The sequence below is a fragment of the Jaculus jaculus genome, chromosome 12 (assembly GCF_020740685.1).
Source record: "Jaculus jaculus isolate mJacJac1 chromosome 12, mJacJac1.mat.Y.cur, whole genome shotgun sequence".
NCBI classification, from domain to species: domain Eukaryota; kingdom Metazoa; phylum Chordata; class Mammalia; order Rodentia; family Dipodidae; genus Jaculus; species Jaculus jaculus.
The window spans coordinates 39436762-39452170 of NC_059113.1; the positions used below are offsets into that span (position 1 = coordinate 39436762).

The 15409-nt window shown below is 42.3% G+C and overlaps 1 protein-coding gene across 3 annotated transcripts in view; it reads left to right on the forward strand.

The window, feature by feature from the left end:
* LOC101615178 (myosin-8) overlaps window positions 1–560 on the forward strand; it is a 29282-nt gene extending 28722 nt beyond the window's left edge. For all 3 annotated transcript variants that reach the window (XM_045130973.1, XM_045130974.1, XM_045130972.1), the window contains exon 38: window positions 411–560. In XM_045130973.1, the coding sequence (XP_044986908.1) occupies window positions 411–560 (150 nt within the window). The remainder of the gene's footprint in view (window positions 1–410) is intronic.
* The last annotated feature ends 14849 nt before the right edge of the window (window positions 561–15409 follow it).

A 15409-nucleotide genomic window follows, 5' to 3' on the forward strand; every position in this document is an offset into this window, starting at 1 on the left:
CTCGAAATAGAAAGGCAGGAATGATAGAGTTAAACCAAGAGAGGCACACTTGCTTCCTAGCCTCATCTTTTCCCTGTTCCCTGTATTAGTGTCAAAATATATAGGAATTTAATACTGAGTGGGATTTCCCCAAAGGTATCATTTGACTTTATATTTACTCACTGAATCTCCTGAAGGCATCTGGGTCTCTTCTTCCTTCTCACCCTGGAGATGCATAATAAAATGATTTGTAAATAAGATTTTACTTTTGAGTCAAAGTTACCATGAAGATATAAACTGTCCAGATTCATGGTTTCATATAAGAAACAGAACATAATCCAGAAATGTGATTACAGGAAATAGTCCTGTCTGGTGAAAACTGCAACAAGAACCCCAGAGTCTAATCCCCACTACCCTGTCTCTGTCCTTAGGAAGAGCAATCTAATGCTAACCTGGCTAAATTCCGCAAGCTCCAGCACGAGCTGGAGGAGGCCGAGGAGCGGGCCGACATCGCCGAGTCCCAGGTCAACAAGCTGCGGGTGAAGAGCCGCGAAGTTCACACGAAACTCAGTGCAGAGTGAACACACCTGCCAGGGCTGTCAAGTGCCTGAAGGAATGCACAAAATGTGCTACCGCTGGTCACTTGTTTCACCATGTTTACTTCTCTCTCACTGTTGAATTAATAAAAACTATAATAAATTTATAGATTAAAACAGACTTTCTTCTTTATTTATAAAACTGTTCATTCGCAAATGCAGTTCTCACCTAGCTCTTATTTCTTAACACCTCAGATAACTTTGGAGAGCAATCAATAGTTTGTATCTCCATTGCCACCCAGCAGCCCTTTTTCCGCTTCAACCCCCCAGCCCCTACCTACACAATAGCGTTTAAGCAGAGATTTTTATTTATCTTGACACAGGGTCTCAGTGTGTAGCCTGCTGCATTCAAACTTCAGATACTCCTACCTTACTAAATATCTCTGTATTGTTACAAATTACTAAGAAAAATTCTCTCTGAGGGCATCTTTCTGCACAGACTCATTTCATTGAGTCTCAGCCTACAGATAGGTATGCACACCTACTGTGTGCCAGCCACTGTCCTAAATTGTGGAGGTGTGTCAGGGAATGAAGCATAGCTCCTGCCCTCTAGGAGCTCATACTCGAGAAAAATGCGACCAGCGAAGTAGCAGCTGTGTGTGTGTCTGGTGATAAAGGCTAGTGGGAAATTAAAAAGTCAGGGAAGGGCTGGAGAGATTGCTTGCAAAGCCAGCCAGCCTGGGTTCGATTCCCTAGCACCCTAGAAAAGGCAGGTGCACAGCATGGCATGTGCAGCTGGAGTATGTTTGCAGTGGTGAGAGACCCTGGTACACCTATTCTCTCTCTCTCTCTCTATCTCTATCTCAAATAAATAAAAACTTTTTTTTTAACTTGAGGAAGAAGTTTCTATTTTATAGAAGTAGTCAGGGATACCTCACTAATTCAAGCACATTTGAGGAGAGACCTGAAGGAAGCACAAGAGGAAGCCACACAAGCATATGAAATCAGAGCTATTCATGACAGAGGGAACAGCAGAAAATGCAAAGACTCTGTAGCAGGGCCCAGCTGGCATGTTCCTAGGGCAGGGAGGGGGTCAGCTGACTATGGCTAGAGGAGAAGGAGCAAGACAATTTATAATCTAAGACAGGAGCCAGGGGCTCAGATTTCACAAGAGCAATAGCCTTATAAGTCCTCACTTGCCTCTGAGGTAGAGAATCTTAGAGCATTTTAAGCAGGAGCATGATATTAGCATAAATTTTATAAGAATCTCTTTATCTGCTGTGTTGAAAATAGAAGAAGAGAGCCAAGATAGAAATTGTGAGACAATTTAGCAGCCTATTGCAAAATAAAAGATTTTAAAATGACAATGAATTAAAACAGAGAAAATCAGATGTGCAGTTAGTTGCATGCCAATTAACCCCCCCCCCCCCATGAAATGGTTTAAAATTCTTTATTGGGGAAATGGTACAATTATAGCACTTTGAAAAAAATCATATTAGAATGCTATATACTCAACTTTCAACCAAGAGGATGTATGTGTCTGTGTGGTATGTGTTTATGTATGTATATGAGTTCCTATGTGTGTGGGCACCCATGTGTGGGTGCATGTGAATGCATATGTATGTGCATGTAGAAGTTAGAGAACAATCTTGAGTGTAGTTTCTCAAGTATGCAGTTGACCTCTTTGTCAGACAGGATCTCTATTTGCCCTGGAGTTCACTAATTAGGAAGGATGGGTTGGCATAGTGGTTTAAATCTGTGACCCCATAGGCTTAGGTTTGAATCTTGAGTCTCCAGTAGTAGGTAGAGCCCTGTTGGGGAAGAGGTATTTCACTGGGGGTAGATCTTTGAGTTCAGCCCAGCTCTAAGGTGTATGGAGAGCAGCTGGAGTTCTGGTGGGTTTGTCGTGCCTGTTGGTGGTATCTCTGTGCTTGGGTCTATGAAAAGGAGCCAGCTTCTTCCACTATTCATGGTGTTCCCCTGGATTTGTAAGCCTGAAGCTAAGCCTTTCTTCAGGTTGGCTGCTTCAGGTTGGATGTTTGTCTTAGCATTGAGGAGCTGACGACAACAGATGGCCAGTGAGATCCAGGAACACACCTATCTCTGCCTCCCTGGGACTGAAATTGCAAACATATACCACCACACTCAATTTTTTCATATAGGTTTTGGACATCAAACTCGGGACTTCATTCCTGTGATATACAAATTTGAGGTGTCTTTGAGAGTGTCAGTGTTTTTCTCAGCTCTTAATTGGGCTAATGCAGGGCTCCTTCCCGCTCAGATAGTGCTGAGGGAAGGACCAGGCCTGCTGGTTCCTCTCTAGGGGTTGAGGAGGATGATGAGCGTCGGACGACTCAGAAACCTCTCCTGGCCACCAGAGAAAAACCACACTGAGTCGGGAGTCTTTTCCATGCAGAAACAACTCGCTTTATTACTCTGAGCAGTTGCCTATATCATCTTGGGGATGAAGGCGGGGATTTTAGGATGGAGGAAGAGGTAAGGGCCAATAGTAAACTGTACCTATTGAAATGGTAATTACCATTAACACACGGAAGTAGCAGGCCAGAAGCCAATAGGCATCCTGCTGAGTCATAGCTGGCCAGAGACAGGTTGCCAAACTTTAGCTAGGCTAGGAAGTTCCACTAGGCCTCACGCCTGGGCCTTTCAGGGCCCAACAGGCTAAAACTCAACCATAACTTACACTGAGTCAAGTGACTTCCAAGGTCTTGTCATGAATTTTGATGATTGACATCCACTTCATAGAAGATGAAATTTAGGAAGATTTTATTACAGAGAGTATAGAGATAAAGCTTGTAGAGCTTAGGAGAAGGAAAGAACACAGAACTCCTGGAACTAGGCAAGCCTATCTGCCAACTCTGACTGGACTCTTCTGGAAATCTACTGGATGGGGTCAGCTCAGCCCCCACCTCAGATATCTAGGTGCTGCCAGGTTTCCAGGAAAAGGAGCCATCTCATTTCTTTATTTTCTCTTCTAGGAAGAAAATAGATTAGGAAGAATCAGATTCTCCCCCAAGAGGCTCAAGGACATTTCTCACCTTTGGGCACTTTTAGTTTACTTTCAGATATCCTGTTACCCCTAAACTGCCTCACTTGCAAGGCAAGCACTTTACAAACAGCTGTCTCCAGCTCCTTAAACCAAGAGACTGCTTTACAGGAACTGTGTTACATTTATCTGTTTACTGGTATTTCACCATATCATCTCCAAATGTATGACTACTGTCTGGGTCTCCATTTGTTTCAATATTTACTTTCTTCAGTAGCTTGTAAGTGTCTTTTTTTTTTTTTAATCTTGTGTGTTGTAACATCCTCCTGATGTACTGTTAGATTTACACATAAGGAAATTCTTTAAAAAGTTTTTTTAAATGGTACTGCAGAGTTGTTCTTTAACTTAAAGATAGTTTTCTCAGGAAATCCCATCATAAATTGAGAGCCTTGTTGCATTGAAAGTACATCTGATAGACCTATTCTACCAACCATCCTACTTTAGCAACATAGAGAACTGTGAATTATCTGTTGTTTTTGCTTGTGATTGCTAAGCTGACTGGGATAGTGAGTGAGAAATATACCCCACAGAAGTATAGGAAAAGATCAAATTCAAAGCAGTTTCAACTGAACGTATATTGCTTTCACAGTAAAGTCAAAAGTTTGCATGCATGACCATCCTAAATTGAGGATTGCATGTGATTACCATCATGAAAAAAATTTCAAAATATGTTCAAAAAGCTTAACACAAACAGTGCTTACAGACTTAGGTAAGAAAGAATTTAATCCAAGGTAAAGACAATCTGTATACTTAGATATTAGGACTTTGGGCAAATTTTGGTCCAAGGGTACAAAATTAGAAATAAATAGAAAAAATAAGCTCAATATGTATATTATACACCATGATTACTATAGTTAATTACACTATCCCATGTTCTTGAAAAAACGCTAAATGAAAAGTATGTTCTCACCACAAAACAACTATGTGTGATCATGTATTTATTAGTTAGCCAGGTTTAAACATTCATTTATGTAAACAGACATTTCAAAGCATGTTGTACATGATAATTGCATTCAATTTTATGTCAATTTTTAATTAGTAAGTTTACTTTAAAACAGGTAATTTTTGAAACATAAAACTTTCCCTTCAGCATGATTGATGCTATTTTTCAAAGTGAGTCTTACTATGGCATTTGTAAAGGCTCCCATTTTTAAAATAAAAATAACCTGCCTCTTAAGATTTCACATCCACTTCTCATCAGAGAGACAGATAGAGCTGACAACAGAAAGGTGAAGAGAGGGTCATGTGATGGATGAGCCATTCGCACAGCTGCTAAAAGCTGCTGCCTTTCATCCAAGCTTTTCAGTGGGGATTAACATTCCAGGGCTAACACCCAGCAGCTGTCAGGGAGAGAACTTGAATTCTGACCCCTGGCTGAGGCAGAGGTTTGGGCACATGTTGCACATATCAGTGTCCCAGGCCGCCTTCACTGCAGCCTTCATCAGTCACATTTGTCCTAAGCGGGAAGCTGAAGAGTCAGTCGTGGGCAGATCCTTAAGCCGGACTTAAGGGTGGGATTTACCTGCTTGATGCCTCTCTCCCAGCTGTGAGGGTCACCAAGACGCAGCTTCCGGAGGCCACAAGGAGAAAGAGCACCTCTTCGTGATGAAGGAGTAAAAACATCCTGCCCCGGGGATGGCACCCGAAACAGGGCTTTTCTTAGATTCCCCTAGTCTGACCTTCGCAAGAGGAATGGACCGACCATCTTCTCAGCTTGTCGCAGAAACTATGGTTCAGGCCTTGTGATTCTCAGGGAAACAGAAATAGGGGGCAGTATGAGGGTTCACAGTACGAAAAATTCTGTCAAAAGCACAGATAGGGAGCTAGAGAGATGGCTTAATGGTTAAAGGCACTTACTTAGAAAGCCTAACAGCTCCGGTTTGATTCCTCAGTACCCAAGCAATGCTAGATGCAGAAAGTGATGCATATGAAGTCCATTCGCACCTGTAAGAATCACAAGTTCTCTCACTCTCCTCTCTCCTTCTCTCTCCCTGTTTGCAATAATAATAATAATAATAATTTTTTAAGTATAGATATGGGGGCTGGAGAGATGGCTTAACAGTTAAGGACTTGCCTGTGAAGCCTAAGGACCCCGTTCGAGGCTCGATTCCCCAGGACCCTCGTTAGAAAGATGCACAAGGGGGCGCACACATCTGGAATTCATTTGCAGTGGCTGGAGGCCCTGGCGCGCCCATTCTCCCTCTCTCTCTCTCTCTGCCTCTCTCTATATATCTGCCTCTCTCTCTCTCTCTCTCTCTCTGTCATTCTCAAATAAATAAATAAAAATGAACAAAAATTTTTTAAGTATAGATATGGAACATTATCGTGCTTCTCCCACACAATCCCCAAAATTGACTTAACTGATTCACATATTCTATAGGAATGCATGTATGTGTGCAGCAAAGTTAACTTCCCTGAAACCGTCAAAAAGAGGGTGGGCTTGGTGATGTGAGGCTTTCCCATCCCTGAGCCCTGCACCCCTCACTGAAGTTGAGGCGGGAGGAGCGCCTGCACCTTGACTTCGAGTCCCCTATCTGGGCAACATGGCAAAAACTCATCTCAAAACAAAAATGAATTTTCCAGTTTTTCCTGGCCGGTCTTGTCCCGTGTCCTGCTCTCAGGTTCCCTCTCCATGCCAAATCCCACACCCTTCCCACCACACCCGCCTTAGCACAGCTCTTCTGAAAACTCTCAAGTCAATAAATAAATAAATAAATAAAAATAATAAACAAAAAATTTTTTTAAAGATGTCTGCTCAAATATTACCTATTCAGAGAAACTTTCACTAACTGTTCTACTTATATGCCACACTTCCACTACGTCCTTACCCTTCTTTTTCCATCAGAACACTCATCGCCCAGTGGTGTTACCTTTTAGTTTGCTGTCTGCCAACGCATATACTTACGCTGATAATCGTTTCCATGAGACAGAGCCCTGCACATAAAATCCTGTCAGGATGTTAGTAGGTCCTTAGTAAATGTGTGTGCTGAACGAAAAATTAAGTGAGCTCTACTGAGCAGTGTAAATAGCTTTGAAATTAACATGTTAACGTTCAGTTCCAGGTGTTTATTTGTTTATTTATTTATTTATTAGCCATCCGAGCTTGGTGAATGAGGGTTATCTCATGCTGGTTCACTGGAACCCCATCTTTGAGGTGAGGTTTGAGAGCTCTCTTACCCCAACCACCCTTCAGGTACAATGATGAGTTTAACCCCATTTTTCCACGACTGCCCTGACTTTAAACTCAAAGTCTGAAGAAATCCCTCCATGCCAGGCAAACTAGAATGAGCAGTAGCCCTACTTTCAGGTATCTGGGTTCAATGCTCCCCTTTGTTTAACTGCTGTATGGACATGGAGGCAAGGGTTTGATTGAAGAGAGCCGTACACTATCAGAACAGGTTATGCAGTGGGTAGGACTGGAGGACTGACGGGCAGTGGCCAGGCTGGGGTCAGCTGGTGAGCCTTACCAGACCATGACATGAAAGGTGGGGAAGAACACAATGATACTGACCCGGTTCCTAGAGGCCTCTGCCATGGTGGCAGCTGGAGCATTCCCCAGAGGCTAATTCCTAACGCTCAGGCTCGTCTATGGAAGTAGCCCCAATTCCACTGCCTTTCCCAAACTATCATGTTACTTCAAAACAGTGCCCTGACCTGCATTCAGTGGCTCGCAAAATTGCCACATCTTCATGAGGAGGTATAGCTGGATCTCTATTCTAAGGATGACTAAGCTAAGGCTCAGGAAGATTAAGTCACTACCCGAATGCCCACCCTTTCAATGATAAAGTCAGAAGTCTTTTCACTTGCATTCTCACTCTGGAGTTTCACTGGAGAACAGAATCCTGTGGATCTTAATACTATAAACATATATTTTGACTGTGCCCAGCAAAAGATACAGCTTTTAAAGATACAATAAAACCCCAACAGTGGAAGTAAATGCAATTTATGTTTGCCTTTGTTCTCATAAGGCTTTAAGCAGCTAAAATACCAGAATATATCTAACAGACAATCTGAGTGACAAATAGCACAACATGGTCACTCTGACAGACATCAGTCATTTGTCAGTTTACCGAACAGAACTAGCTAGTGGGATTTCTTTCTCTTTCTTTCTCTTTCTTTTCTTTTCTTTTCTATTATTTTTTTAGAGAGGGGGGGGGCAGGAGAGCCAGAGAGAGACAGGAGAGATAGAGAATTGGCATTCCAGGGCCTCGGCCACTGCAATTGAACTCCAGATACTTGCACCACCTAGTGGGAATGTGCTGCCCTTGTGTGTCCGGCTAATGTGGGATCTGGAGTGGAACATGGTTTTTTAGGCTTTTTTTTTTGTAGTCAAGCACCTTAACTGCTAAGCAATCTCTCCAGCCCAAGTTTTTCTTTTCCGATCAGAATGCTTCCAAGCCACACAAGCTCTCTGATTTTTTTTTTTTTTCAGAGTTACCTGGCATTGGCTTAATTATGAGGAGTTTGTATAATTTTGAGCACATCCATGTCTTAGAGGATCTTACAAAGCCAAAAGCTTCATTTTGTAGTGAATAGATAAATAAGACCTGGAGTCAAAAGATGGCTGTGTGTGTACTCCCTGGGCAACATCCTAGCTATATGACAGGTCACCTGGCCTCACCAAGCCTCAGTTTCCCATATGTAAAACTGATAAATCTATCTCCTCAGCCAGACATGGTGGTAATCCTAACACTCAGGAGGCTGAGGTAAGAGGATGCCTGTGAGTTCTAGGCCAGCCTGAGCTATAATATGAGGCCTTATCTAAAAAGCTAACAAACAAAAAGGTCTGCTTCTTCATACCATTTGAGAGCAACTTAAATAACGCTCTTGATAAAATCTTACCAATTTTCTGCTTTTCAAAATTTCAGTCAGTAAATGACTTTAGTAAAGATTGTGCATTAGATGTGAAAGTCCTCATCTTGCTGTGTTGAGCTCAAAGAGGACAAGAAGGGGTGAGTGTTTACCTGGAATATGCATCAGGAAATTATGTCCAGAACCTCAAGTTCTGGTTGCATATTAATAGACTCACCAGATACTCAGCCAGGCTCCTTTAGCTCCAGAATATAATGTTCTCATTCAGATCTTTAGTTAGGAAGTTCAAACATGGATTTGTGTCATTCACTAATGTTTCTGTCCTATACATTATGGAAATTTCTGTACCTGGCTGGGACACTCCCTGCTGTTCTTTGAAATTCATCTGTTGCAAAAGCTATTAGGTAGCTTATGTGGAGAAAGGTGAGGCATAATTCTACTCCCAGCACAATTAATTGCCCTTTCTTCTCAAGTAGCCTTCTGAAGAATGACCTTGACTGCACTTTTTCCCTAGTCCCTTCCATCTGGCCTTGCCCCTATCTTCTTGTTTGTTTATTTGTTTTTGAGACAAGGCACCACATTGTAGCCCAGCACTATCCAAATCTAATATCTTCTAAATGCATCTTAAGTTGCAATTGGTCATGAGAGTCTCTCCTAGGAAATTGAGGAAAATATTTTCCTCCTCCTTAACACCTGCTCACTCCTTAATCTCTTGCCTTCAAAATTGTCACCCCCACCATCCTGCTGACGTCACTGTCAGGTCTCCTTCCTGACCAACCCAACACCCTATTCCTGACCCACTCTTAGCTTCTTTTAACATGTTACCTTCCTTGACTTCTTTTCATCCAACTAATATTACCTACTTTACAGTTGATAAAATGATTTAAAAAAAATAAATAAAACCCTTATTTACATCATATTTGTGAGAGAGGAGGGGACGATGTGAGGTGGGAGCTATAGACTGTAAGGCAATAGTGGCGGGATAAAGATAAGACCACCACCAACTCAAAGAAGCTCTTGGAAGTGATAGATACGTTTATTACCTTGAGTGTGACAGTGGTGTAGTATGTGTATCACGAAGTCCAACTCATCCAATTGTATGCACTAAGTACAGGTGGGTTTGGGGCATTGATTTTACCTGAGTGTAGCTGTGTAAGGAAGGTAGGCAGAAATGAAGGAAGAGAGGAGGGGAGAAGAAATGGAGGGAAGAAACGAGGAGAAGAATGAATGAAAGAGGGAGGGAGGTAAGGAAGGGAAGAAAGGAGAGTAGGAGGGAAGGAGAAAGGGAGGGAAGAAAGAAGGAAAGAAAGAGGAAATGAAGAAAGGGAAGGTGTGAGGGAAAGAGAAAGAGAGGGGAAAATAAAGGAAGGAAAGAAGGAAGGAAGGAAGGAAAGAAGGAAGGAAGGAAGGAAGGAAGGAAGGAAGGAAGGAAGGAAGGAAAGGAGAGGGAAGGAGTGAGAAAGGGGAAAGGAAGGGAAGAAGCACTTTAGGGAATTAATCAAACATCTTTTGTGAAACTCTAAAAAGCCAACATTAATTCCCTCACAGAGATGCTTATGACCTAATTACTTCCCAATAGGATCCACCTCTTAAAGACCTCACTGCCTTTCAGCACTTTACCTTAGGGTTCAAGCTTCCAGGAACCAAACATATGTAAGCCATAGCAGATGGGGACCCTCTTGGGTCTTCTGATTCCAAGAAAGATTCAGTGTTTCTCAAAATAGAATTCCTTACTTGTAGAATGGTGTTCATTCGTATTTATTTTCTCCTCTTCTTCCTTCCTATGTCTTCGACATACAGCCTTCCTTCCCATGGGAGCGCATCGTCCACAATGGTTTCAACTGTCACCTCTATGTGAATGACATTCCCCATCACTTGCAACCTTAGCCTTGACAGCAAAAGCTTCTACCTGGACTAGGGAGAAGGCACAGTGGTTAAGGTACTTTCCCATAAAGGCTAACAACCCGAGTTCAATTCCTCAGTACTCAGGTAAAGCCAGATGCACAGTGGCACATGCATCTGGAGTTTGTTTGCAGTGTGCCTGGAGGCCCTGGTGCATCCATTCTCCATTCTCATCGATTCATTCTCCCTGGATTCCTGGGCTAAAATGAGGGTGAATAAAAGACGACATTCTTTAATCCCTCCTACTGCCTCCTACCTCGCAGTCATCAGTCGTGCGGGTCCTGCTGCAAGGTATCCCTTTGCTCTTTCCTTTTACATCTATCTCATCCTTATGCCACTTAAATCAAGACCTGTGTTGAAGTTTGAAAATAAAACAGTCTCCATAGACTCATGCGTTTGAACACTTGGTCTTCAGCTGCTGGTTTGTGAAGATTATGGAACCTTTAGGAGGTGGAGCCTTGCTAGAGGAAGCATTTACTGGGAGGTGGGCCCACAGGTTTTATGGCCTGGCCTCACTTCCAGTTCGCCCTCTGTTTCCTGATGCACTGTGACCAGCTGACCTGCTCCTGCCTCCATGCCTTCCCCACCATGATGGACTGTACTCTGGAACTGCATGACAAAATAAAACCTTCAAACTCAAGCTACTTGGTGTTGGGTATTTGGTTACAGCAACAAGTAAAGTAACTTATACAACCCACTTCATTTTACACCATGATTTTGTATTCAGCATGAGTGGATGTTAAATATAAGGTATGGGGCTGGAGAGATGGTTTAGCACTTAAGCACTTGCCGGTGAAACCTAAGGACTCTGTTTCAAGGCTCGATTCCCCAGGTCCCACTTCAGCCAGATGCACAAGGGGGCATACATGTCTGGAGTTCGTTTGCAGTGGCTGGAAGCCCTGGCGCACCCATTCTCTCTGTCTACCTTCCTATTTTTGTATCTCTCTCTCTCTCTCAAATAAATAAATAAATATTTTTTTTTTAAATATAAGGTATGGATTTAATATTGATTGATGTTGGGAGGTTAAAGCCTCAAAAATAAGCCTAGAGCTCACAGAGGACTTAATTATCCATAAAATATACTTCCTTCGCCTTCCACAGTTAACAGCTTCTCTTTTCTTGCTGTGCTTAAGTGAGATGCTGTGGCAAAAAGCAAAATACCCAAAAAACCATGCGCCTGCTAAATGCCTATTCTCTTTTAATTTGCAAGAGAGGCTCAGAGCCACTAGGGTAAAACCACCCTGAGGACCGCCATCAAGTACTCAGAGAATTTTAACACAGGTCTGAGTTCCTAGAGGCATCCAGAAGTAAACATGTCACCCAAAGCCTGTTTTGTTGACTAGGTAGATTTTATACCCATAGTCCTATGTCTACAGATTCCTTCCCTCACCACCATATCCTACCACCAGTTTTGGATCCATCTTGACAAATATATTGTTATGCATCTATAATATACATGTATAATATATATCTGCTCACAGTTCTTAAAAGACTCCCCTATGACCTCAGAATACTTCTCTGAGTCCATTGTTGGGCATTACAGACCAAGTATAGTGAAGCCCAGGCTGTGTCTCCAGCCTTCATATGAATGTGAACCCCACTGACCCCAAAACTGTACTGTAGCCAGGCTCACCTGGTCGATATGATGAAACACATCCTGGGAAATCTGATTCCAAACAGAGATTCCTCAGCTTCCTAGCCTAACCTCATCAGCATTCTAGTCGGTGGAAAAGTCCACCTCCTTGGACTGGAATGCCGCTCAGTGGTAAGTGCTTGCCTAGCACTCACAAGGGCCTGCATTTGACCTTCAACAATGTATTAAAATTCACTTCCTTTAAGAGGATATATTAAAGGACAGAAGAGTATGGGAGGATCAGTTTGGGGATTTTAACTATCTGTGAACAATCACCCCTTAGACCTCCCTTTTCCCATTTGGACAATGGAAATAATCACAATATAAATAGAACAAGTCTCAGATTTGCTGAACATAATAAGTCAGACCAAAAAAATAAATAAATAAAAATTCTATGTAGACTGGAAGGAACTACAAAAAGACCACCATTCATTGATATAGCCACTACTCCCCTCCATAATTACAGTTGACAACAATTTTGACATTGTATTTAGATGTGACACGCTGCACGGTCTTAGACGCCTTGTGCATGCATCTGATCCCCTCTGCACCCCACGCCTTTGGTACTTACGGTGATCTTGGTAAAATGATTTACCCTGTTTACGTCTATGCACTCTATCTCCACTGTCAGCTCCTTTAGGACAGTGACCTTATCTCACCCTATTCCCATCCCAGCTCAGGGCGTTGTGCCGTGCTAACAAGATGGATGCTTAGAGGCACAGGTTCTAGATCCAGAAATGACCCGAATCTTGTGCCTGCAGCTGGAGAACTGCGTGGTCTTGGGAGAGTTACGTGACCTCTTAGGAACGGTGTGACTGTAAGACAGGAGTGACATTAACACCTACCCCACAGAACGATTATGACACCCCAAGGAGCCAATCTGGATCAAGCCTGGAATGTGATATGTTCTTAATAAATCTTAACTGCTACTCTTAAATGAAACTGAGAATCTGGCCCCTCATTTTTGTCCTGTCTTATCGCTTCAACCCAGATTCTCTCATCAGTCGCCTTGATTTGTTTATTCATGAAATTGTTCACTGAGCATCTGCTCCATTCAAAGCACTATAGTTTAAATCAAGGCAGCTGTGTGTATGCTTGAGAATTCTCCAGGGCTTTCTTTGGAGCCCATATCTCTACATGGATTGTGTTCTTCAGCCTTCCTTTCTTGAGCATGGAACGAATTATGATGGTGCCCAACATCAAACCTTTTTGAGAAATTCTAAGTCCCCCCAAAAGTTATTCAGAGCTGGGGTGTAGCTCAGTAGTACAATGTTTGCCTAGTATGTATGAGACCACGAGTCCCATCCCTAGCACAGCAAAACAAACAAAGCAAAACAAGCAATTTCAAGGCATTCTGACTTCTTTACTAAAAGGCTTCTTAGATTGGCTAATAGCGCTGTGCCTCTCTAACAGGAGAAAGTAGAGTTTACCACATTTCATAAGTCATTTGACCACGAAGCCATTCATTTCCTTTCTCTCAGACCAAATTTGGAAAATGCTGTGTTGAAGTCCTACTCCCTTCAATGCCTCTGCTCACAAACACTTTTTTGTTGTTATTGTTCTTAGTGTTGTTTTGTTTTTTCGAGGTAGGGTCTCACTCTGGCCCAGGCTGACCTGGGATTCACTGTGTAGTCTCAGGGTGGCCTTGAACTCATAGCGATCCTCTTACCACTACCTCACGAGTGCTGGGATTAAATGCCTGTGCCACCACGCCCAGTTATGAACTGTCCTTTGGGAATGGCCTACATGAGCCCCTGTTGGTCTTAGTATTGAATCTTTGACTCAGTAAACTTTGATCTGATACCATTTAAACACATCAGATTGTCTTGATGTCAATGGCTCTAACTTCTATGAATATAGATACTCATACATATTAAAAAAACACTTATGTTTTATGTAAAAAAAAGTTCCCCGAGTAGCCATACAAGTTATCACAGAGACCATGTATTTTCATTTGAATCTTCTAGAATATTACTCAGAATATATTTATTTCTACTTGAACTTGATCTTAACTGTGTAATCCACTTTTCAATCTCTAGCAGATCTTTAAAAGTAAAATCAGGCTAGTAGAGCCAAACTTAAAACCATAGCAAGAAATTATACCTAAGAGGCTGGCCATGAAGGCCATCCCATACCATGTTAGGCATAGGAGGTGTGGTTGCTGTCCATGCTATTGATCACCAACCAATTGCTTGACAAATGATCCAGTAAACGGTTCTGCCCTTCACTGACCTTCTTAGCACACTCTGCCCTAGTTCCACTCAGCCCCTAGAACACTCTAAGTCTCAAAGATCTGTGTCCAACGTCAAAATCCCTACGCAGCTGACTTGGCATTATGCAGCCTCCGCTGGTCATTTGTCCAAGTAATTTAACAAGAGTGAGAGATCAGGACTACGACGCATTTACATCTAATGAGTAAATGGTGATCTCCAAAATACAGCCAAGTTAGAGTGCTGGGCTGGCAGATTTTGGAGTATAAAGGGAGCTGGGGGCCACACTGCTGAAATTGCTCTGACCGCAGCATCTAAGGTAAGTGCCCCTTTATTCCTCCATGTAGCAGTGGTTAACCTGGTTGGATTACCAGTCAAGAGCAACACAGTCACCCTTACAAGAGCCTACTTAAAATGTTAGGTCTCACGTTGAGGGTACTACTGGAGGTCGGGTGGCAAGGCAAGGTACCTGCATGACAAGAAGGTTTTTCAAGGGGCGAAAAGACAAGAATGTATGCAATTAAAAGACAAGAAAATTCAGTCATAGAACAAATTTGAAAGTATGTATAATCCCTTCCCTGATTTCGTAAGTGAGGTCACATCATTCAATTAGCATGTCAGTGTTTGGCATCTCTTCTGCTGCCTTGCACTATTACTTGAAAGTTTGATGGTGACTCAAATCTTTGATTATAAGAAGAAAACATTCCACATAAGTATTAGATTTTTTAATCCATTTTGAAATGCATCTGAATCCAGTTATGATTGACTGTTTGCATTTGGTCTCGTGTGGCATGCCTGGCAGATTTTTCACTGAGTCATGTCTGACGGTGCACTAGTAGCCGTCACAGTGGCACTGACTTTTGGAACCTGATGATGCTTTGATTTCAAGCTATCATCTCCCCTGGAGAACTTTTGTCAAGGATTCATAGAGCCAAAAGGAATCTTGAGGTTTTTTTCTGGTCTCTCTGTCTCATCTCACAGGACATGAAAACCCAAAGAAATCACAATAGCTACATAACAGACATGGTATTAAAGATATGCAGCTTTGCCTACAAGCCCTACTGTTTTTGAACTATGAATTTGGTCCATATTACAAATTAATATTTCTGATAAGTTCATGTGAACTCTGTGATATAGATAGAGTTTATTAAAGACATAAGGAAAGGGAAGGACAGAATCAGAATAGCAAATCAAAGGCAGAAATGTCGGTTCTTGCCAATGTACAATTTCATGATGCCCTTCCCTGGGCCCGCAAAGCATTACATGGTAATGG